Source organism: Sebastes umbrosus, chromosome 9 (genome assembly GCF_015220745.1).
Source record: "Sebastes umbrosus isolate fSebUmb1 chromosome 9, fSebUmb1.pri, whole genome shotgun sequence".
In the NCBI taxonomy this organism is placed as follows: Eukaryota; Metazoa; Chordata; class Actinopteri; order Perciformes; family Sebastidae; genus Sebastes; species Sebastes umbrosus.
The window spans coordinates 25,699,006-25,724,467 of record NC_051277.1 but is presented as its reverse complement, the minus strand read 5'-3'; the positions used below and the strand labels follow the sequence as shown (position 1 = coordinate 25,724,467).

The following is a 25,462-nucleotide window of genomic DNA, read 5'->3' as shown; positions in this document are numbered from 1 at the left end:
CTACTGTAGTCGCTTCAGATTCCCTGAGGTCGGTTAGGTCCTCAGAGTCGAGCTCTGCCTCTGAACTCCTCGCAGCTTCCTGGTTGACCCTGTTTCCCGTCGTCTTGCTCCTTCTTGACACCTCCCTGCTAGCTGGATTTCAGCAAGGAGGCCGTGGTGCACTTGAAAGCTCACATACCGGGGAGCTAAAATGCCATGTTCTTAAGAATATTCTGTCATGATGTGATGAATATTTCACAGTAGGAATATTTTCGGCGAGTGTTGTGTCTTTTCTTCCCACTCACCGAAGCACTTACTCCAGCTGGAGGCTCAAAGCTGGAGGCGGGGGCACGGCAACGGGACAGGAGTCTTTGCTTAGCCCTGGCTTTAGCCTGACCCAAACGTGGTCTCAGAGGAAAACACATGTTTGACAGTCTGATATCAGTTGATGTTAATGCAAAGTAACTGCTCGGGCGAGAGTGTAAATGCAGTCTTTTTTTATTGTGGCCTTCAACAAGCTTTCAGTCAGTGTGTGGAGCATATACAGTATATAGGCTACAGTATGTGTGTAAATATAGTGTGTATGTGTGCTGCTTAGCCTAGCATCAGTGCAGGGACCTGAGGGGCAGCAACTGCTGATCCCTCACTTCTGCTCGGAGGCCTCTCTCGCTTTGGTTGCCCGGCAACCCCGGTATTTTCCGAAGGGGAGGGGTTTATTTTGCTGAGGAAAGACGAGGGAAAGATTGGAGGGAATTGCATGAAATGTGGATGAAGCTGTCAACACGAGACGCTCGCCGGAGCCTCGGGGATTCACTGATGGTTGGGATCATGGGATTCCTCTGTTTCTTGCAGAGATAGTTCAATTTTGCTAACAAGAAATATTTGTATACCACATCAGGCTGCGGGCACAAAACAAGAGAAACAATAAAAATCTAGTGCCTTTGTGGTAAGGATGTGGTTCAACAGCATTTTAAATCTAAAGCACCGAATCAAGTTACAGAATCTGAATCCGTTTGATGTTATTTGATAATTAAAAACACAGTTGTTAAAATCATTGAGGATGAAAAATAATGCAGCCTTATGGCTTATTTTGAATTCCTTCCCAAATCGAAATGGGCCAGTTTTCAGCAATTTGTAACTTAAAGGATCACTTCGGTATTTTTCAACCTGGACCCTATTTTCACATATTTTTGTGTCTGTGACTAATGAGGACAACACCTTTTGAAATTGGTCCAGTATTGAGGGAGCACACTGCAGCCGCTGAACGAGCTGTAATGTAATCATTTGGGTTAGTGCTTGTTTCTGCCACTGACAGGCTCAGATTGTTATTATAAGTGTCTGACAACATTATAGAAAGGACCCTACAGAGAAATGGGACATTTTTCTTACCCTTCGCTCGATCCAATCTGTTTGTTGTTGTGTGTCTCGCTCGGAGAAGCGTCGCTGTGAAATGTGGCATCACATCGACATTGTTGAAATCATCTAAATATTCAGCCATGACACTGAAATTATTTTAGATAACACTAAGCTACGCTGTCTGTACTCCAACACATAAAACCTCTGAATACCGGTGTCCCGTGGCACTCCTCTCTCCACTCTCACTAACGTTTCCACCGTTGTCTTCTGGCAACAAGTCAAATGACACAATGACAAACGGAAAGTGAAAGGTAAGAAAAAGGTTTTATTTCTCTGTAGGGTTCTTTCCATAATGTTGTCAGACACTTATAATAACAATCTGAGCCTCTCAGTTGCAAAAACAAGCACTTTTAGTGGACATAAATTGACGGTGCCAGGTTGCCCCATATGATTACATTACAGCTGGTTTAGCGGCTGCAGCGTTCTCCCTCGATACTAAACCAATTTCAAAAATTGTTATCCCCATTAGTCACTTAGACACAAAAGCATGGGAAACAGGGTCCAGGTTGAAAAATACAATAGTTATCCTTTAAATCAAAGGTAACGGTTTGTCATTCCTAGACCTAAAATTTGAGCTTTGCTGGACAGATTACATATTTTCTACCTAGCTACATGACTATCTGCATGTTTTGCTTTTTGCTAATTAAAAAAGAGAGAAGAGATAGAGATAGTTGGAGCTTTTGTTAGCACTATTCTGTGGTGCTTTTTTCCAGTAAAGACTCTGAATAAGGCTCTCATTCAACTTAAAAGAGGAGCGTACAAAAGCACTGAGATGACTCCAATTCACAAACCCAAGTGACACAGCAGTAATCTTATTATCTCTATTAGACTGTGGGAAAAAAAACAGACTGTTGACAATTGACAAATTTGTTTTATGAAGAGCTATTCAAAGTGAGCGATATGGGAGATATGCAGGCAATGCCCTGGCTCAGCAAATACTGCTCAATATTAAGTTCCTGGATCGCAGCAGGAAAGACAATATTTACAGGAAACACATTAGTGAGGCCTGCCACCGCCACGTGAGCAGCGCCCGCTGTAGTGACTCCACACACTGTTGAGGCTGCATGATTTCAACTATCTCTGGTTAAGCTAAATATCTTATTCACAAGTCAGTATCGCTCCCAGGGGAAACTAGCAGCAGCTCATGACTTGATCACACAGAGAGACACTTCTGACATTACTCATGCAAAGTTTCTTTTTGTTTATCTCAGCTGCAGGCAGGCTAGGATTTGTTTGACTTTTATTACACTACATGGCATACTTAAGCGTGAGGTCAGTTTTTTTATATTTCCAGCAGTAAACAGCTGTATGTGAGAAGGTATGGAGGACAGAACCTGCCAAAATAACAGATGAATAAATAAATGACTAAATATGCCATTAAAAGTAGCAAAAATAATATTAAAAATGAAAGAAGTCATTAATTAATTGATAAAATGTGACATCCACTTTTAATTTTTAATTTTTGCATTTATTATTTATTTATTTTTGCTTTTTTTTTAATTTATTTTGTATTTATTTCTAAATGTATGTATTTTAGGGCTGTCAATCGATTAAAATATCTAATCGCGATTAATCGCATGATTGTCCATGTTAATTGCGATTAATCGCAAATTAATCGCACACTTTTATCTGTTTAAAATGTACCTTAAAGGGAGATTTGTCAAGTATTTAATACTCTTATCAACATGGGAGTGGGCAAAAATGCTGCTTTATATAAATGTATGTATATGTTTATTATTGGAAATAAATTAACAACACAAAACAATGACAAATATTGTCCAGAAACCCTCACAGGTACTGCATTTAGCATTAAAATATGCTCAAATCATAACATGGCAACTGCAGCCCAGCAGGCAACAACAGCTGTCAGTGTGTCAGTGTGCTGACTTGACTATGACTTGCCCCCAAACTGCATGTGATTATCTTAAAGTGGGAATGTCTGTAAAGGGGAGAATCGTGGGTACCCACAGAACCCATTTTCATTCACATATCTTGAGGTCAGAGGTCAAGGGACCCCTTTGAAAATGGCCAAGACAGTTTTTCCTTACCAAAATTTAGCACAAGTTTGGAGTGTTATTTAAGCTCCTTCCCGACAAGCTACTATGACGTGTTTGGTACCAATTAATTTCTTCCTATGATAACTTGAAAGCTTCACTCTAGCTTTAAAACTGAGCCTGCTACAACCTCCAAAAGATTGATTGCATTAATGCCAAATTAGTGGCATTTTAAGCATATATTTATTAATTTATTCATTCATTTTTTATTTTTGCCGGTTCCGTCCTCCATTAGAAGGCACTTGGGAGGCAGAAAAAGGGTATTTGTTGTTGCTCGGTGCAGTCACAACTGCTGCAGATCTTGACTAATCGCATCTACATCATTTTAATATCATTAACTGTCTTGCGCGGTGTAGTGCTGACGAACCTGACCCCTCTGTGTTGGTTAGTTTGTGTGTATGTGTGTGTTTGCGAGCACCATGTGCTATTTCCAGCTGGCATATGAACTCAGCAGATGAACCCAGATCAGCTGTTTGTCCTCTAGGGGAGGCGTCCTGACTCATGTGATTGGCTAGCAGCTGTGTGTCACAATGCGTATGCATATGTGTGAATGTATGTGTGCAGTTCTGTGCTTGTTGTGCAAGTATGCGAGTGAGAATTCACATTTATTTGAAACAACAAATCACATCGTATCTTTAAAGAGACACTGGATGTACGGCTGTCAACTCAGCTTCCCATTCATCTGTGTGTGTGTTGCAGAAGTAGGACATAGCTATAGTAGGGGGCTTTCCCAGAGGAAACCGAGGTACTCAGCCTGCACCTCTTTGATTCTTTATTCATCACCTCTTTATATAATTCATACTAACTGTAGGTGGAGAGAGGGGGAAAAAAGAGAGGTGCAACTATTAATGATTAGACGCCAGGAAGAGGAATGAAGTCACGACTAGAATAATAAGTGTGAAAAAGTTCATTCCACCTGCAGAGAATATTAAATGTGCAGTGAAGATATTATACTGGCATCACTTTGCAAATACAGTCAGATATTGCATTTGCATTGTGATGACATATGCCACATGGTACGACATGACTACCATTAAAAAGCGCTTCCAGAAGGAGAGGCAGCGGTGTAAATGGGGAAGGACGAATGTGCGAGTGGCAGCGGAAATGAGAAGAATGTATTGGTTTGGTTTCGGAGGCTCACTTCCCTTCGGACATAAAGATTACCATTTTGAGAAATAGCCATCTTTCCTCTCGTGTCTCTCTGATAGCGAGGGTCAGAAGTCACATATTCAGATAGTCATTAGCTGCAGGGCTTTTCTCTCTGCTCTGCCTCCATGTTCCCTGCATGGCTGTCTCTGCATCTGTAGCTGCTGGCTAGCTAAATAAATCTGAACGCTCAGTCCACTTGTGCCAACACTGGTGATGATTTATTAGACCACGCTAGACTATTTTCCCACTGTAATAAACATTTTACACTGAAAGGAAAGGAAAACAGCTAATTTAAATATAATGCTGGAACGTAGCAGTGCACTTACTCTTAGTGAAGCATTGGTCACCGAGAGCATTCTTGTAAAAAAAAAACATGCAGAGCTGTATTGAAATGAATTATCACATATTTTTTTGGTTTTCTGAATAAATATGAGGAACTGGGTATGAGAGTAGACAACAATTTAAAGAGCTTCTTACAGCCATTTCCAGAAAAAACATAGAAAAATGAACATGTGATCACATGTTAACTGTCCACGTGACAGAGTATTGATTCACATGTGCAAGTCAGTGATGGAGAGTAATTAGGTGCATTTACTCAATTATTCTACTTAATTACAATTTTGAGGTAGTTAACTTGAGTATTTCCATTTAATGCTACTCAATACTTCTATTCTACATTTCAAAGATAAATATTGTACTCCAATACATTCATTTTACAGCTATAGTTAGTTATCTTTCAGATTCATATTTTACATACAAAAAACATACAACACAGTTATTGGATTTAGCTAGGGCTGACCCCAATGCTCTGAAGCTTCAACTGTTGCCATGGTTATCAACCGCCCAATCAGTATTCGTAAATGCTTAATTTTAGTTTAGTATGTAATAATAATGTATAAAGCCCCATAGCCCATGAAATAAGAAATAATCCCACAACATTATTCATTATTCATATTCAACATTAATTATTAGTAGTTATTAACAGACGGATATCGCTGTTTGTTGTGTGTAGAGGTGCGTGTGTGTACAGTAGTGCGGCAGCAGCAATGAAACGGGGGGAGATGGAGCAAGTGATTTCCCATCTAAACTTTAGATTTAGACTTTACTTTTTGATTAAACTTCAGAAGAGGTAGAATTTGCCATTTCTTCAAAATAAAAGCCCAGAACGGAGACAAATTAAAACAAAAAAAATATTTCAGATTTGTGTAGCTGAACTTTGTTTTTTCTAATTTCCATGAATCATTATCATCATCTCAGGACCCCTCAGATTTATCTTGTGGCCCTTTGAACGGGGTCCTGCCCCTATTTTAGGAACCATACCTGTGAAACTAGCTCCACCTAAAATCAATACAAATAACTAAAAACAAAAAAGATCGAGATCCTTTACCTAAATATTCTCTATATGATATTCAGAGCATTAATATAGCATCAAACAACTATTTGCCATGTAAAGCTAGAGAGGAGTAATGTCTACCTGAGCAGAGAATGAAGTCACTCTCCCTCTGTGTTGTAATCAGAGCTGCTCCTTGCTTTGTTGACATCGCCAGGCCGGCCGCATGTGCTTTTAGTGCATTTTAGTCCATCTTCGTGCATGTGAGCGTGCCCCACTGGCTAGCTCAATGCCGCCGCTCTGCACTGCTCTCATACGTTGGTTACAGCCGATAACCGGTTCCCCCCGGGGTTAACACTGTTAGCTCTGTCAGCACTTTTGCTGTTGTTTTCACGTTTAGTGCTTTTAACACTGTTAGCTGAGAGCTGCCGGCTTAGCTGTCGCCATGTTGAGAGCCGTGCAGAGGCAATAGAAATGCTCCCAATCTCACATTTAGCATCTTTAAGTAAAAGTTGCAATGCCACAAGGAAAGAATACTCTATTACCAGTAAAAGTCTTGCAGTGGAAATGTTACTTAAGTTATTAGCAAAATATAGTGTCAAAAGTAAAAGTATTCAACGCAGGAAAATGACCTGTTTGTACTGTATGTAAAACATGTAAAGGAACTAGTAATTATAACTGTCAATGTAGTGGAGTAAGAAGTACAACACTAACCTCTGAATTGCAGTGGATTAGTAGAAAGCAGAAACTGACACGAAATTGAAATATTCAAGTGAAGTACCTCAGCATTTAAAATGTTTTAACAATTTGTTCTTAAGTAGTTTCACCTGATTAAAATAGTACCAAATTGCATGCGCACCAACAAGTCATCACATGCACCTACTTGATTTTACATGTGTGGTTTTCACATACTTCATGTCATAACATCTCGCCTGAGATAATGTTGTATGTGAAACACATACTAACATGTGTGCTATGAGGGGTTGTCCATAGGGAATGTATTCCATTAAACAATTTCCACTTGTGGCGCTGCAGAGCAGATCCTCTTACTGACGTGTTAGATTTTCAATTGCTCTTCTGTGCCGTATGTAACAAGATTGTTTGTCCGTGTCACTCAGAGCAACAGTGGGCTTATATTTCGTCTGTTATGTCCCATGGCATACCAAGAGCAAGATGCCTCCTCTTGCTCATCCTTTGTGGCGAATATGTGTGTGTGTGTGTGTGTGTGTGTGTGTGTGGTGACTGTGTTGAGGTGCTACCACACTGTCTGCTCTCTGTCAGCATCGCTTCCCTTGGGCATCAGTGTTTTCCTCACAGCTCCACTCTGCTTTAACAACATGCCTCCGCAGAGGCGTCAAGACCCCGAATAACAGCAGCAGTTGTAATTGTATTTGTACGTGTGATTGTGTTCGAAGTGAGTGTGTTCGCACAGTGCGCTGTTTGTGTGGTTCCATGTGTGTGTGTGCATGGATTAGCTTCCTCTCATGCTTTTTTTTGCTCTGTGTGTGCTTATTTTGGAGCAGGCTTGTTCATTAGGTCTGTGGGGAGGTGTGCTTTCTGCTGACTTTGTTTGGTTCAAAGCCTGAGGCTCACACTGATCAATAGTATCCCGGACCCACCACGTCTACAGTATGCGCAGCTGATTGGCTCTCTGCATGGCGGGCAGCCACAGCTTAACAGCAGAAAGTCATACGTCAATATGTTGCTCACGTCTCTCTGGGTATATTTTGGACACACCCTTAATCACTCAGAATGTGCATGAAATACAGCTTTTTCTGCAAACTCTGAAAAAATGCATTGCTTTTTATTCTTTTGTATGTAAAAAGCATCACAGGAAATCGTATTGCAGCACGGTGTGCAATCATCAGATATTGGGAAGCCAACCCAACAGATATGTGTTTTCTAGGTGACAGTTAGTAAGTTGTCGATAAAGCATTGATGAAATTTCCGGCTTTAGGCTGGTGTTTAGCCTGTGTTTCTATTTGGCAGACTTTAGCATTGAGTTTTTGGTGTGTGGGTGTCTGCACTCATGCCTGAATTCTGTATTGCAGCTACAGTATAAGTGGACCAGGATTCAGAGTACAACATGACAGAGAGGAACTCAAAACTGTATTTTTATCAGTCTGCAATCAATATTTCCTACTAAGGATGTCACGATACCAGAACTTTAGTAGGCCTATAGTCAATACCAATACCAGAGAAATTCCACAACTCTCAATACCCAGTTCGATTCCATAATAATAAACGAAAAGAAAACAATAAACCCCATGTACTTTAACATACTCGCCTTTATATCCGTTTGCATACTGTTCTTTTGCAAATTTACTAGTAATCCCTGATGATCCGCCTCAAGTTTCTCGCCAAAAACAAAATTTTACAAGATTACATTTGAACACTTCATGTTAACGTTATAATTTACCTTCACCCAATGCTCATTTTTACTGAGTAGAGCTTGAATCATAATGTAACTCAGTGCAACCTCTGTCATTTAGCCTACTGGGAGTGTGCTTCCCACCGGCTGCTTACAGCTAACCTTAAATAGCTCTCCTCCTGCTGATTTCAACACAGATTTGTTGTTCACAATGTAGCATTATCAGAGAATCTTTTTCTATCATGCTCAAATGCCGGTTCTTGTTACATCCCTATTTCCTATACTCATTTTTATATTTTTTTGTCTCTGGAGGGGCATTAAGCTCTCTAATTAGGCACATTAGTAATATATTATATTATAATAGTAATTATGTATATATATTACTAAACTGACCCCTTATACACAGTGATAGCACACAAACATCCGCACTGGCTAATCTGTGTCTGTCTGTGCTCTCCTCAGGTCTGGACGACTGTCTCCAGCAGTACGTGAAGAGTTTCGAGCGGGAGCAGATGGGAGGAGAGCAGCTGCTGCACATCACCCATCAGGAGCTGGAGGAGCTGGGTGTCACCAGAATAGGACATCAGGAGCTCATCCTGGAAGCTGTCGACCTGCTCTGTGCCCTGGTCAGTCAACCTCTGTCACTGTCACTGACACTCGTACTCTCAATCGATTTGGAGGGTGTGATGTATACGCACATATGCGGGTGTTTTTGTGTGTTTGAGTGTGTCTTACCATTGGTCAGATATACTGGATTGATATGAGACTACCATGAGCCAACTATGGAGCCCCAGAACTGTCAAAATGTAGTAAAAGGTTATCACACAAGTCAGAAATAGAACTGAATACATGAATAAATAATAAGTAGCTAACTTTGTCAGCTAAAATGCTTTAGTCACTGTTACAAGAAGGGATGCTGCAACAGCATGTAGCACAGCATATAGATGATTAAAGAGGACCTATTATGCTCATCTTCAGGTGCATACTTGTATTTGGGGTTTCCACATACAGAACATGTTTACATAATTTAATGTTTAAAAAAACGCTTTACTTTTCTCATACCGGCTGTGCTGCATCACCTCTTTTCACCCTCTGCCTGAAACGCTCTGTTTCATCCTCAAAAGCCCAGTCTGCTCTGATTGGTCAGCTGGCCCACTCTGTTGTGATTGGTCAACCGAACCAAACTCTTCGGACTCTACTCCAGCTCCGCTCTAACTAGCTTTGTTTGAGGCCGTGCCAAACTAACCACTAGGCAGGTATTATGTGTTATGCAAATGTATTAATTGGTGACATCACCACATTACAGAAGAAAAGGCGGGAGTTCAAGCAAGGTGTTTCAGGAGCAGTGTTTCTGTGGATCAGAGTAATTCCCTTTGGCGTGGACTTTGGGCTTTGTAACTCTGCAGACCTTTTACATGCAGAAAAAAACATATAACACATTTAAGGACAGGTAAAAGGCACAAAAGCATAATAGGTCTCTTTAATCTATGTGCACTGGCTGGTGTTTTAATGATGAAGGTTAGCTTCAGCCAGGTAGCTAGCTATAAAGGCTGATGCTCACTGTGTTTTAGCTAACAGTGTTTTCAGTTAAACTTGCAAGCCACACAGTCTTTTTGATTAACTTACTCCGCTGATGTTTGACACTAGTGCAATAATATCTAGAAGAGTAAGAACAATTCAGTTTTAATGTATTTTATCAGCTGAGTGGAGGTGAAGACAAAAAATAAAATAATTAACATAATTTCCCTATTTTTATTCACATTTGGAAGTTAAGGGAAAAGTATACAAGCTAGCTTTATATTTCTTTTTACACACCATTTTAGTTATTTAAACTGTCATTTCCTCCCAAAAAAACATAGAAACACATTTCTCCATATAGGTTACCTGCAAAACTGGATGAATATGAAAGGCATATCATAAAGTGGGCATGTCTGTAAAGGGGAGACTCGTGGGTATCCAAAGAACCCATTTTCATTCACATATCTTGAGGTCAGAGGTCAAGGGACACCTTTGAAAATGGCCATGCCAGTATTTCTTTGCCAAATTTTCTAATTTTAGAGCATTATTTAGCCTCCTTCACGACAAATCATGACATGGTTGATACCAATGGATTCCTTAGGTTTTTATAGTTTTATAGTTTCATATGATGTGTGTACCTTCACTTTACCTCTAAAACTGAATCTGCTACAGCCTCTAAAAGACAGTAAAGTCAGTTGGTATCGCCCACAATCCCGCAGGTCTCAGGGGGTTAACTAAAGTTTTATTTATTGAGTTAATCAGTTGCATTTTTTGCTTAAACTGATATTATCACATTGGTTTTGGGGCTCCATAAAAAACTCTCCTGTCACAGGATCAAAATATTTTATCCTTATTACCAAGAATTCTCCAACATACTTGTAATAAACTGTTTGAATCTTAAAGAGCTTTATTTCCCTCTTCAATAACTCTTTTATTGACTGACATTATGTACAATCCCAAACACAAAATACCAGAGGGAAGTAAACAGCAAAGTATAAAGAGAAAACACAATGAATGCATGTTGCATGTTGCTAGTTAGCAGGTTCCCTTAACCTCGAGTGTTAGCGGTTAGCTCGCCAGCCACAGCTGATTTAAATTATGTCAATTTTACAGTTTTTATTTAGGAAAGTTTTTGTACAGCTGCTTGTGTTTTGACAATATTTAACATTTGAGAATATTTTCTTCTTTTGTTAAATGAAACAAGATTTTCGTGGAAAAATATCTAAGATATCAAAGAAAATATTCTTTGGGTTTTGGTGGCCAAATTCAGATATCGTATTGACACTAGTGTCCAAGAATTTGAAACCATACCTAGCCATAGTATCCACTATATATCTACCTTTAGTGTCTTTTTAGAATTAATTTGATCAAATAGGTTATAAAAAGTATTTATATATATGTTTCTTTTTTTCAAAAACTTTTTAATATATATATATATATAATTGTTGCTCTGATTGCCAGAATTACTTTAAGACCAATTTAGAGTAAGTTCATGTAACTGCTGAAGAAATTCTCACAGGTAGAAAGATTTCTATATTGGTTGTTGTTTATGTCTCCCCACCAGTTATTGATATTGGCTTAAGAAATGGCTAGAGAAAGCCTCCATCATTTGGGCCCTGCTTTGTGTGTGTACTGCCTCGGTCACTGCTGACTGTATGTGCAGTGGCCCTGCTCAGGATTAGGGAATTAGGGGGAATTAGGTGCTACTCTCCCAGAGAGAGAAAGAGACAGAGACGAAGGGAGAGTGAGAGGGAAAGAGAGAGGAAGAGGAGGAGAGAGAGAGAGAGAGTATGTAGAAAGAGTATGCAGGATGCACCTTATCTCCCAGGCACACATGGCTGGATTAGTTGGGGCTGTTTGAATGTGTGTGAGCGTGTGTGAGAGTGTGTGTGTGTGCGCACACATGTGTCTGTCTGTGTGTGTGTGTGTGTGTGTAGCTCTTCTCATTCAAACGTTCCAGCATGGGAATGAGTGTCCCAGAGCAGCAATCACCATATGTCCGGGAACTGGACACACACCACACACATATACTGTAGGGATGCCAGGTAGACAAGATGTATCACTAAAGTCGTATTAAAGGATAATACCACTTTATTACAACTTAGGTTCTAGCTAGGGCTGCAACTACTGATTATTTTAATTTTCAATTAATCTGTTGATTATTTTCTCAATTAATCGATTAGTTATTTGGTCTATAAAATGTCAGAAAATGGTGAAAAATGTCAATTAGTGTTTCTCGAAGCCCAAGATGACGTCCTCATATGTCTTGTTTTGTCCACAACTCAAAGATATTCAGTTTGCCATCATAGAGGAGTAAATAAAACAGAAAATATTCTCATTTAAGAAGCTGGAATCAGAGAATTTAGACTTTTTTTCCCATAAACTTACTCGAACTGATTAATCGATTATCAAAATTGTTGGCGATTAATTTAATATTTGACAACTAATCAAATAATCGATTTAATAACACAGTGCTCACCAAGTTTATTGCTGAGATGTGGGAACACATCAACATCTGGAGAAGAAACTTTGACAAACACTACCATTCAAAAGTTTGGAATCACCTGTTTGACGTTTTTCTTCTTAACTTCAATAATTGCTAACAGAGATAAAAACAAAAAACAAAACTGTATAATTAAGATACCAAATGCATTATTTACATTTGAAATAGTTTTGGCCCCAACCAAAAGATGAATAATGAAATGATTCAAACTTCCATTTCGGCAAGTCAATGTCCATTCAGTGTTGCATGACAGGGGAGGATACTGTTGGAGTGATTTTTCCCCCAAATACCTTTAGATTTTGAATTTGTTTTCTAGTCCAGAAAAGTGTAAGTGACCCACGATCATTATTGAACCACAACGGTGAAGGGATACACCGATCCGACTTTTTCAGTCCCGATACCGATAGCGATACCTGGGCTTTTGGTATCCAATACAGAGTACCAATCCGATACCAGTCTTTAATCAATAAGCTGTATGCCTCACTCTGTGGAAGTGACTGGGATCTTTATGTGTAAGGCACAAATTTTCCTAACTTTGTAAGACAAAATGTAACAAATAAATACATGGATATAAATTTACTGAATTGTTATTTATTATTAAAATAATAAGTGGTGCATCAGCAAATTAGTAAAACAAAATATTCAAAATGAACAGGAATTACAATTCAAGTGTAAACCTTTTTAATGCAGCAACAAATTGGTCAAAACTTAAACAGGAATTCAAATTCCCGTATATAATGTATATAGTATATAAACATGGAATTGAATTGAATAGATCTGTCCCATTTTCACCGATACCGACCCAGCTATTTGAGTCTGTGTCGGCCCGATATCTGATCCGGTATCAGAATCGGTGCACACAACGGTGCAATCGGGCTCCAAGTGTTTTAGTTTAAACTGTGATTTGTCAGTTTATATAGTGTTCAGCTGATATTCCAATAGTGCTAACCATAGACTAACCTTCTATTTCTGTTTTGAAGTTTTAAGAATAGCTTTGCTAAAGCAACACGCCTGTTAATTCCAGCTTGTTATAGACATTATTGTGCACTTGACACTGAAACCTGTTCCTATTTAAATCTGCACACATTTTGATGCTAAGCTTCTTTTACCAATGACTGGTGATTTCTTCTATTCTTATTCAACTGTTGCTCAGAGGTATCTCTGTCTCCTTTTGCCCTATCAGTTCAATCTGGTTGAACCATTGTGCAGCGTTTTATTCTCCATGTACAAAACAGGACTTTTTCTGCAAACCTTTCATACAAAATAGCATCTATTTGTAAAGAGGTCTTTCTACAACCTAAAAGCATGAAAGTCCATTCAAAAATATAGAGTATCACCAAATCAAGCTTTTGTTGCAGGCGATTCCAGACTTTTGAATGAGTATTTTCATGTACAGAGAGGGATTATTACAGGCATGTTGGCAATGCTCACTTGTAGTTTAGATAATCTGGCTAAACTGTTGGCTGGTTTACAACTTCTCTGATCATGCCACTGCTCATTTCTTGTCTTGTTCTGTTTCTGTTGCAAAGTTGCAGTGTTTTCCAAGATCTCAGCAATTACTTTGTTGAGTAAAATATTTTCATAATCAATAGAAATGAAGGCCAAAACTGCAAAAAATAAGACCCAAGTTATAATAAATCAAAATTATCCTTTAAGTTAGCCGCAGGGAAGCAACTCTCAACTGACCTCATTATACCGCTCATTAACTGTACTCTCCAGGTAACAAAGGGACGCTGCTCTCTAGTACCTGCTGTGAATATTTGGATAATAAAGGACGATTCACTGTCGTCAGCAATATAATCCATCATAAGGAAAGCAGAACCTCGTTCCCCTGGCTCAACCGTTATGACTTTCTGGTCTTTCTGCAGTAAAAAAAGGGGAGCTTCTGTGGCCCCGGATCAATGCAAGTTTCAAGCGCTGACTGAGCTTTCAGTCTCGCTGTAAATGTGGAAAAGTCCCTTCTTTTATGCCTATGCAATCGAGTTTTTGCCCCCAGCATGTATGCTAAGTAGGTTTCTGTGGGTGCAGAGAGTTTTCAGCAAGATGTGCTGGGAAATGGGCATAATTTCAGAATGAAATCACTGCTCATCCCAAAACCTGAATTGAAAGGCTCATAGTAGGTGTCATTGTATTGATGTTACATTAAAAAGTGTAAAAACTGAGCAAATTAAAACATCTATTTATTAACTCAAAACAACACAAATAACAAAAGTCAGCCATAGAAGCCAGCTCACAATTTTGCACAGAATTATTGAATATTGCTGTTTCCCAGTCTACAAAATTACATATATAGGCAAGAATAAATAAGTGAATGGAAACAACGATAAGTAGTTGGTAGAGTTTCTAGTTCATTTACAGTGTTTAAATACAGTTCATAGTAAATTTAACAGGTTAAAACAGTAAACCTCTAATAGAGAAAATTAATGAGCTGTCGCCCAATCAAATCCATCAAAACGGTGTTAAAAGGAATTGTTACTGTGTGTTGATGTTGTATGCTAATTTAAAGCTAAAACGAACTGGGAATGAGTTTTTAAGGGACTTTTAGATGAGAAACTTGTGTATGCACGCTAAAGGATAGTACCTGGAGATATTTGAGCTTTTTTTTGGGAGCATATAGCGTCTGGTTGTTGCCGCCAGATGCTGGTATTCCCTCATCATTTCATTCACCAGTTCATCACCCAGCTTGTCCAACCGTCTGCTCAGGGAGGTCGTGAGTAATAAACTGCTGCATGCTCTATTTTTTTTTCTGCTTGCTCTGCAAGGGAAACGGTCACTAAGTTTAAGACCACCAAGCTGATCGACTCAGGTCTGCATCGTTGTAATTATTTCAAAGGACAATATTTTGTTGAGTTGCAGACTGTGAGAGAGGGTGTGCATATTAGTTTGCAGCCTTATCTTGGATTTTAGTGTTCAATTGATGCAGAAGAGTAATATGTGAAGGTTTAAACTTTACAATGAACCTTACAATTGGATTGAAAGTATGAGTAGTTAAGACAAATGAATAATTCTTTTCACGGATCACTTTGTATCTTGTAGGTTGTGTCTACTGGTGCCTAATAGAGTCCTGAGGCCTGTACTACGGACTCAAGAGCAAATAAAGAAAATAAATATAAAATCATAATACAAAGTGGTAAACACCCAGAGCATAAATCCAGCTGTCCTTTCTGCATTTTTCAGTTTAAACTGTGTTGTTTTTAGCCTGGATTATGACTTAAACTTCTTCATATGTGTGTGATATTATCATACAATCAACGCACCGAGCTCTGATTGGTCAGTAGGAGGTGCTTCGATACAAGTTGATCTCTTATCTGGAACATAACCTGCTCCGGAGCAGGTTAGCTGTTCAGCATCAGTTATCATGGTGATCTACCCCGGTAAGAAGTGAACCACCTTCGTAGTACGGAAAACCCAGAGTTAAACCTGAAGTTACCTCGCTAACGCCAAATCCTGCTTCGTAGTTCAGGCCTCTGGTCATCTCTCTCTCTAGGAAAGCTGTCACACAAATTGTGATGTTATTTTGCACCCCCTGGGTCAGCTGATGAGGTTGAGATTAGCTTTTTACATTCAAGCTGTCCTTGTGGTGTCCCCCAAAGTTTTATTTTAGAGCCAGAGGACAGGCATGATTCTCTACTGAGTGACAGCTCAGAAGTCTGTTAGGGCTGACACACAGACACACATTCATATCTATCAGGAATTTAGAGCTTTTAATCATTCTGTCCTTCATATGTTTGAAACTTGGAGAGGAAACCGGAGCACCTGCATGGAAGGAAACTAATGCAAACAGACAGGATGTTCTGCCTCTATACCAAAACATCTTACAAACAACTTCAAATATATCAGTCTTCAAAACCTAACAACTCTGAAACTTAAAAATATCTTGGCATAATCCAAAATATTAATTAGGTAGCTTTATTATGTTTGGAGCTTTGTCCCAGTTCTGCTTTTGTTCTGAGACAAGTGATTCATGCCGTCATCTCCTCCTGTAACTCTTTCACACAGATGACTCAGCTTTCTATGGTGGTTCCTTTCCTTTTCAGTGTTACCCCGTGTGACTCCAAAATGGATTTTAACATCCTGCGTGAAAGTTAATAAACGGTCTGCCATAATTTATAATTCTTGTCCTTTTCGTCTTCATTTGAGCTAATTAGGAGGAACAGGATTCTTCAGCTGAAGGAAAGATTAAATGAATGTTGAATGTTATCTTTGGATTAGCCGCTGTAGTCTGTGAGGTAGCATCCCCCCTTTATCGTCCGACCCCTCCACTCACCTCTACTTGTATCCTTTGCCCTTTGTTTGATGTGCATGTATGTTTGTCTCTGAGTGATTTTAGTCTCACCGTTCTCGCCCTTTTTTATGTTTTTTTGTTGCAGCACTTTGGTTGATGGTCTTGTAATTGTTTTTCTTCTAGTTGTTGATCGCTCAGGGGTAACACTACCTGAATTAAAACACTTTGTTTCAAACAGTACCATAAAAAAAGGTTATTACAAACAAATCAAACCATGTCAGCTTCCTAATTTGTATTCAGTTTTTAAGCTGCTGAAGACAGCCCTTTTTTCTTTTATAATTTCAGCCCCTTTATTTGAACTGTAGTCAAGTCAAGTCTATTTATATAGCACATTTCATATGACAGGCATAGACTCAATGTGCTTCTAAAATAAAAGTTTTACCCGTTAACCACAGACTTTAAACCCAACTAAAGCGTTCAAAAACAGATTTGTTTTTAGTCTGCTTTTAAAAGAAGACACTGCAGACGTTAGTTCATGTGGTAGAGAATTGCAATTTGGGAACCCCTGATTTACAGTCTTCAGTCATTATAGTCCGACTCTCTGGAATTCTCTACCAAATGAACCCACATTTTTTCCCTTTGAGGGCCAAAACTGGAACTCAAAAGAAGTTATATTATACACCTATTGTACTTGATGCAAAATGGTACTAGGATCCCAAGTTCCAAGTTCCCCTAATTGAAAATTATTTTAACTTTTACATAGTTAACCCCATAGTTAAAATCCACCTGCTGAATACAATTGGGCTCATATACAGTCATAATTTATGCATTTCCAAGAATGTTTATGGACCCCAGTGTGCAGAAGTATTCAAAGACACCCTTTTTAGAAAAGGAAAAAATAACACACATATATATATATTGCATTAAAAAAAAACTGCATGTTTTTTGCTCCAGACTGTGATTATCATAAAGTGGGCATGTCTGTAAAGGGGAGACTCGTGGGTACCCACAGAACCCATTTTCATTCACATATCTTGAGTACAGAGGTCAAGGGACCCCTGTGAAAAAGGCCATGCCAGTTTTTCCTCACCAAAGTTTATCCCAATGTTGAGGGCTTTAGCCTCCTTCTCAACAAGCTAGTATGACATGGTTGGAACCAATGGATTCCTTAGGTTTTCTAGTTTCATATGATGCCAGCTTCACTTTAAAACCAAGCCTGATACAGCCTCCGAAAGTCGTAGTAAAGTCGTTCAGGATCGCAGCGATCCCACGGGCCTTTTAATAAAAAAATTAAATAATTTTTTTTTCTAACATCTGGCCAAATCGAACTTTATTTTGAACCAACTTGTGCCCCACTTTGGGCAGCTCTGCTGTAAATAGATGTTTCTTAAAACCAAGGGGGGAATGGCACTGGTTTCATTTTGAATCCAGTTATAGAAAATATCAGCTGAACTTGCTTTGGGTAAAAAAAAAGAAGAAAAACCTGCAGTAAAAATCAAAAATTCACTCATTATACAAAACTCATCTGCTTGAGTTGAGCAGCGAACCCAGATCTCCCAAGCTGAGAGCAACACAATCAATATTCTGTTGATTAATAGAGGTTAGATACTCTACACGTTGGTGCGAGTGAATGTACAGCGGAGCGAGATGAATGATTAATGCTTTACTTTGGAAAGGAAAATAATGAAATACTGAGAAGTCTCCCCGTTAGGCCCAAACATTTCATAAACAGCGCTTGAGCGTGATTCTTGTGAACAATGGTAGAAATAATCAGCATAGAGAGGAGAGGCCACTCCACACATGGCTGCTATGGCAACCGCATCGACATGAAGTTGGAGGGAGGGGGTGGGGGGGGTTGTTTAATGGCATCGCCCTCTTACTGTATTGATTTGACACACACATGCACGCACCGCTCAAATTAATTCTCTCTCTTTCTCCACACATACGATGAGACAGTCGACACGGGGCATTATTCCCTCGCTTCAGCTCAGCACTCTGTCCCCCGGAGAGAGAGACCGACACACCGCTTCAGATCGAATCATACGACAGGCTAATTACAGATGTGCAAACATGTGCCCTCCAAGTTCATGTATACCTCTACATTCCCACAGAATACGGAAGATTATATAGAACGCAGTGTATGCCTGACCCAGTTTCAGTGAGATGCATAGCTGGGTGCTCTCTCTCTCTATCTCTACCTCTTGTCTTCTGCCTCTTTAGTCCCTCTCTCTCTCTCTCTCTCTCTCTGCTGCCACTGTGAAACCCTCTCTGCTTTGTAGTCACTGTGGTCGTGACTGTGTAGAATAGATCTAGAGGCAGAGAAGGAATAGATACGTCTAGCTAAGCCTGTGCATCTGACTATACAAGGATGTGTGTGTGTGTGTGTGCGTGTGTGTGTGTGTGCGTGCGTGTGTGTGTGTGTGTGTGTGTGTGTGTGTGTGTGTGTGTGTGTGTGTGTGTGCGTGTGTGCGTGTGCGTGTGTGTGTGTGTGTGTGTGTGTGTGTGTGTGCGTGTGTGTGTGTGTGTGTGTGTGTGTGTGTGTGTGTATGTGTGTGTATGTGTGTGTGTGTAGCCTTTGTGTCAGCAGGAATCAGGCTCTGTCAGGCAGGACATGACTTGAGGTGCCTTGGGACGCTGAGCGCAATGTGGCTCAGTGGGTCTCTCTGTGTGTGTGTGAGTGTGTGTGTGTGTGTGTGTGTGTGTGCGTGTGTGTGTGTGTGTGTGTGTGTGTGTGTGTGTGTGCGTGTGTGTGCGTGTGTGCGTGTGTGTGCGTGTGTGTGTGTTTAAAAGGGTCACAGTGCAGTAATGGGCTACTCGACCAGCTTGGTGTTCTTGTATTAGCGTGGAGAGTGGCTGTTATATGAAAACGCTAATGGATATTCAGAGATGGTTATTCTAATTTCAGTTAATTCCACTCAGAATAACCACTTAACGATTAATCACAGTAGGTACTTTTTCTGTTAACGTGTGGAAGGGTAATCTTTATTTAGACAGATAAAAGTACACATGTGTGAGTTATGTTGTATCTATTCCAAAATCTATTGCAGTTTCACATTACTCTTTGATGTTTCTTTGTGGATACAGAAAGGATTTTTATAAACCTGTAGTTCATTTTGGTAAAGATGAGAGGTGAGATGAGAAGATCGATATCTATCTCATGTAGGGATGCACTGATCCGACTTTTTCAGTCCCGATACCTATAGCGATACCTTCGCTTTGGGTATCAACCGATGCCGAGTACCGATCCGATACCACTGTGTCGAAATGACTGGGATCATTCTTTTATGTGTAAGGCAACATCAGGGCTGACTTAAACATTGCTTTACTAACTTTGTAAAACCAAATGTGACAAATAAATACATAGATATACATTTACTGAATTTTCATTTATTATTAGAATAAATTGTACACCAGCAACTTGGTAAAAAATCTTCAACATTAACAGGAACCTGTTAAAACCTTAACAATCGTTTTAATGCAGCAACAAATAGGTCAAAACCTAAACAGGAATTAAAATTCCAGTCTATAATATATATAGTATATAAACATAGAATTGAATTGAATAAATCAGCTCCATTGTCACCGATACCCTATACAGCTATTTGAGTCAGTATCGGCTCCATATCTGATCCGGTATCGGTGCATTCCTTATCTCATATTTATTGAGTCAAGTATGGAGCTACCTACCACTAACTGTCATTTTTACATTTCTTTTTGTGTATACAAAATGTTAATAAGTGAACGTATTAACAAAAGAGGTGTTTTTTTTTCTTCTCATCTAACTCTTGGAAAGATTCCAAAATGGTAAACTATTTAACTTTGAATCAAACAGAAATCACTGCCACAAGTAACCTCAAACCAAGGATTTCTAGCACAATGTCCACACAGTCTGCGTAACAAAAGCAGCACATTAGCAGAACAGCATATACTTGTATGTGATTCTCATTCTAAAATGAGTCCTTCTGTTTGTTCTGCAGAACTACGGCCTGGAGACGGAGAACCTTCGGACTCTGTCTCACAAGCTGAACGCTTCAGCGAAGAACCTCCAGAACTTCATCCTGGGCCGGCGGAGGGGCGGACACTACGACGGACGAGCTTCCCGGAGACTACCCAACGACTTCCTCACCTCGGTGGTGGATCTGATCGGTGCAGCCAAGAACCTGCTGGCCTGGCTCGACAGGTAGCAACCACACCAATTTGGCAATTTGATCACTTTTAGCACAATATCCCCAATTTCATCAAGTAAGGTTGAGTAGAAAAATCTAAATATATAATGTGTTTTAGCTACTACACAGGGCACACCAGGCAGTGGACAAAATAACAGGAACACCTTACAATCCCCCTCTGAAACAAAGTTTAAACAAAAATGGAACATAATAAACCTCACAGAGGTTGTTTGTGTTGTATATTATCAGATGTTCCTGTTATTTTTACGATTCATAAAGTAACATAATTCATAGAAGGATGTTTTTTTATGTTGTTATCCTGAAGTTAGATCAGCTGAAAGAACCATATGAAACTGAGAACACGTACAAATAAAGCGATGCTGAGCTTTAGTAGATCCCATGGTTGCACAGCCTCCTGGCCGTCATATAAAACCAAATATTGTTGTTTGTCTTTATCACTTGCGCATGTGCTCGGAGAGGAGCAGAGAATAGCTTTTATTGCTCTCTCTCACTGCTCTACCCCGGCTTTTTAAATCACACTGTTAGCAAATAAATGAACGGAACAAAATAAAAACACCAATATAGCTAAAATCACTTCCTCAAAACAGTAAATTGTCATTTTTGTAATAGAATGGCCGAATATGCTTTGCTCACATTCATAGAAGTGTGATTTTCAGACCTTGGAGACAATAAGCATTGTACTCCAAACAGGAGGATTTGATAAAAACAGTAACACAATTTAGAATAAGATCATGACCAGTACACCAATTCAATGTTCTACTGAAGTTCTCAAATGCATCTGTCAAATTATGAACTGTGTTTTGTTTTTTTTGTCTCCTTCAGGTCTCCGTTCGCCAGTGTGACAGAGTATTCATTACTGAAGAACAACATTGTACAGCTCTGCCTAGAATTAACCACCATCGTACAACAGGTGCTTCCACCCACACACACCCACCCACACACACACACACACACACACACACACACACACACACAATAGGGGTGGGAATCACCAGAGGCCCCACAATACGATATTATCAATACCATATCAATTAATACTTAAGTTACGATATGATCTTATTGCGATTGTAAACATTTTGCAACATGCTGAGTATTGCGATAAGATATGTAAGGCATAATGTACAGCGATCCGGTCATTGTTGTGAAATAAACCCTGACCCTGTTTATGTCACAACAATGACCCGCTAGCCGTACATTATCCCGCTTAGTACACAGCAACTTACTTAAGAAATCCATCATTTGACACTAAAATGGTCCTCCAGAGTCCGACATCAGAGCTGCGCCCATAGCAACGGTCTGTTATACATAGCAACGGTCTGTTATACATAACAACGGTCTGTTATACATAGCAAGGGTGTGCTATAAAGAAATTACAGACAGTAGAACGCCGTGATTGACCAGTCAGAATTGAGTATTCAACAAAGCTGTGTAATAAATTTGGATATATCGCGATTGGCGATTTATTACCTTTTTTAACCGCATATTATGCAGTTTGTCAACATCTGTTTTATCTAATAAGATACAGTTTCACTCTTTCATCTCAGAGTCTTCATTCACATATCTCGAGGTCAGAGGTCAAGGTACCCTTTTGAAAATGGCCATGCCAGTTTTTCTTCGCCCAAATTTAGCATAACTTTGGAGCGTTATTTAGCCTCCTTCGCGACAAGCTAGTATGACATGGTACCAATGAATTCATTAGGTTTTTTAGTTTCACATGGTGTATCTTCACTCTAGCTTTAAAACTGAGCCCGCTACAACCTCCGAAAGATCGATTGCGTTAATGCGTTGAAGAAATTAGTGGCGTTAAAACAAATTTGCGTTAACTTTGACAGCCCTAATAATAAAAGATCGGTAATTGACGACCGTGTATTGATACAATTATTGCCAAATATCGCGATACTATGCTGTATCGATTTTTTTCTCTGGCCCGTAATGCACAAGGATGCATGCATCATGTCCATATTCATTACAATGATACAATAAAGGTCATGAATTTGAATTGAGACTGCAAAGCTAAAGTGGGTTTGGACTGGGAGCATCAATACTTATACAGCTGGTTGTGGTCTTTAGCTCATTTCTATAGATTTGACTATGAGTGGAACATATGCCCCAGTGCCACAGGCTGTTTGCAGCATGGCTGACGGGACGAGTAGCTCTCAGTAACAGCCTTAGGCAAAGTGCTCATTGACTCACTGTGAAACCACATCCTCTGCTTAACTGGTTGGCCCTGATGGAGAATGAACCAGGGGTCTCTCCTCCCTTCACTTCCTGTCCTCCTTCTGCTCCCCCTCTGGCTCCCTCGTGTAGATTCACCACACTTCCACACATAAATGCACTTTTAAAAAACTAAAAATGGGGGTGCATTAACACACACACACTCTGATACTTTAGAAATCTCATTGTTTGGACAGAAAGTATGTCTGCTCTCCTGGACCCCATCCACGTCCTCCCTGTAAGAGCCCGCTTAGAGAGTGTGTGAGAGAGTTTGTACGTGTGCCCGGAGTGAATCCTGGAGCCGAGCAGATAACACCCATCCCCTCTTCCAAGGGCCAGAGGAGAGGGAGGAGAACGGGGCCACCGCGGGTCCACAATGGGCCAAATGAACATGTGGTTGCCAGGCTGCAGCGAGACAGACAAAGGTGGCAGCGCCGCCCGCACTAATGCATCAAACAGACGAATTAACTGCTAGCATGCACATCTGGTGGATTCGGTGGGCCGCTTTCCCAGAAATAGATTAACCATCAGCTATCGTTAAATAACAATCTGTCACGTTCAAATAATGTAGTTTCTAAATCCTGCGGTGCGGAGGCTCGTGGAGCTCCAGGCAGCGGAGAAGATCCAGAACTGGTCAATCCAATGTTTTAGTCCGCCTAGATTATAAAGTAATATGCATAATGTGGAAGGATAGAAATAAAAGAGCTGACTGCAGATGTTCTCCATTGAAAAACAAGTCATCTATCTTTCCTCCTGTTGGCCGTCTCATTTCTCTTATTTCCCTCTTCCGTGCTTGTTATATTTGGAGGAGGGAGATATTTGAGCTTCCGTGCGGATGTGCGCACAGATGCTTTCTGCATCTCATGTTTTCTTCTTTCTGTCTTCTTCTTGTCTTACAGGATTGCACTGTGTATGAGACAGAGAATAAGATTCTCCATGTGGTAAGTTTCTGCTTTTAAAATGTCAGATTCTTGTGAAAATATCAATAATGATTTAAAGCTGTTGGCCTGGGAATAAGCATAGTGGCATTCTCAATAATGACAGCTATTAAATGGATAGATAAGACTGCTATACTAATGTATACAGTATAGTCTGATTTTATTTCAGCATCCTTCCCCCTCTGGTCACTTCACACATAAGCTTGAAAAGCATTATTCTGTATATACTGAGGATGCTTTCACAAGCCAACATTTAGTCTGTTTTAATCGAGCTCTGTTGCGGTTCATTTAGGCAGTTGTGAACGCAGTAATCATACTCTTGTGCAGACCAAAACAACCGGTCCAAGATCGCTTGTGAGAGGTGGTCTTGGAGCGTTTCCAAGTGAACTAAAACGCAGGCTGCCTGTGCGGGCATTTGTTGAGATGGACACAAGTAAACAACATGGTTAAGGACTGACCTGAACTTCTGCAGAAGTCCGATGTTTGCTTGACATCTGGGCTGAAGAGAACACACAGAATATGATAAATAAAAGAAAACAAACCAAAAGTATCAATTTCACTCTGATTCGGTCTAGCCAAACGGACTATGGCTTCTGAAAGTGCTTAGTGTACAAAGTACCTTACCTAGATTTCACAGTCAACCTTGCAAAAGTCCTTGTTGCATTAAAGGAGTAGTTCAGCATTTTGGAAAATACACTTATTTGCTCTTTTGCCAAGGGTAAGATGAGAAATGAAATACCATTCTCCTGTCTGTACATTAAATATCTGTCCCAAGATTACAAAATCTACCTAGCAGCACCTCTAAAGCTCATTAAATTAACACCGTACATCAAATTATTTTTGCCACACAACTCTGTACAAAACCAAAGTGTAAAAACAGGAGCAGTTACCAGGCAACCAGCAGCAACTCCAGGAAGTTACTGCTCGGGGGCCAAGAAACAGTCCGGCACCAAACCTCCCATAAAACCACAACGTTTTACACTTCAGGTTTTGTACAAATGAAACAAAGGAGACATAACATGTTGATTATATGTAAATAACTAATTTGTTGAGGTGCTGGTAGGAGGATTTTATTACCTTTGGACAGAACCATGCCGGCTGTTTTCCCCTGTTTACAGTCTCTTTGCTAAGCTCAGTAAGAAAGAATACTAAGATGTGGAACCGTTCCTCTGATGAAGTCTTTTAAATACGTTCTTTTGCAATTTGTACCGATAACACAGTCGTAATGATTCACAAACAGTTCATAAACACACTGAAAAGCTGAAAAATGTCTGTGTGTTTGCCTGTGTGTTCTGCGTGGGAGTGTGTGTGCATGTCAGAGCGCTGTGTGTTTTTGTGGGAATTTGTGGCACAAAACTGTGCATGCTAAAGTGCAAGCGCGCCTGAGGCCTTTTGAAAGCTCCAATTTAGCTTCTCTGTATGTGTGTGTGTGTGTGTGTGCATACTTGTGTTTGTGTGTGTGAGTGTGTACGTGCATGCATGTATGACGGAGGACTGTCTGTGTCCACGTGTGAAACCGAGTGAGCAGCTAGTGTCTGATCCGGGCTGACAGTTGGATCGGGACACTTCCTGCTGCCA

The 25,462-nt window shown here is 39.9% G+C and overlaps 1 protein-coding gene and 1 long non-coding RNA gene across 7 annotated transcripts in view; one reads left to right on the top strand and one right to left on the bottom strand.

The window, feature by feature from the left end:
- The window catches only part of si:ch211-26b3.4 (connector enhancer of kinase suppressor of ras 2), an 83,192-nt gene that overhangs the window by 11,109 nt on the left and 46,621 nt on the right, over positions 1-25,462 (top strand). For all 6 annotated transcript variants that reach the window (XM_037780632.1, XM_037780637.1, XM_037780634.1 and 3 more), the window contains exons 2-5: positions 8,762-8,925; positions 20,523-20,725; positions 21,555-21,642; positions 23,846-23,887. In XM_037780632.1, coding sequence (XP_037636560.1) covers positions 8,762-8,925; positions 20,523-20,725; positions 21,555-21,642; positions 23,846-23,887 — 497 coding nt within the window. The remainder of the gene's footprint in view (positions 1-8,761; positions 8,926-20,522; positions 20,726-21,554; positions 21,643-23,845; positions 23,888-25,462) is intronic.
- LOC119494622 lies at positions 22,557-24,616 on the bottom strand. Its single transcript, XR_005208254.1, has 3 exons — positions 24,509-24,616; positions 24,343-24,383; positions 22,557-23,852 (listed from the first exon to the last, which is right to left on the bottom strand). It is a non-coding gene; the product is annotated as an uncharacterized LOC119494622 (long non-coding RNA).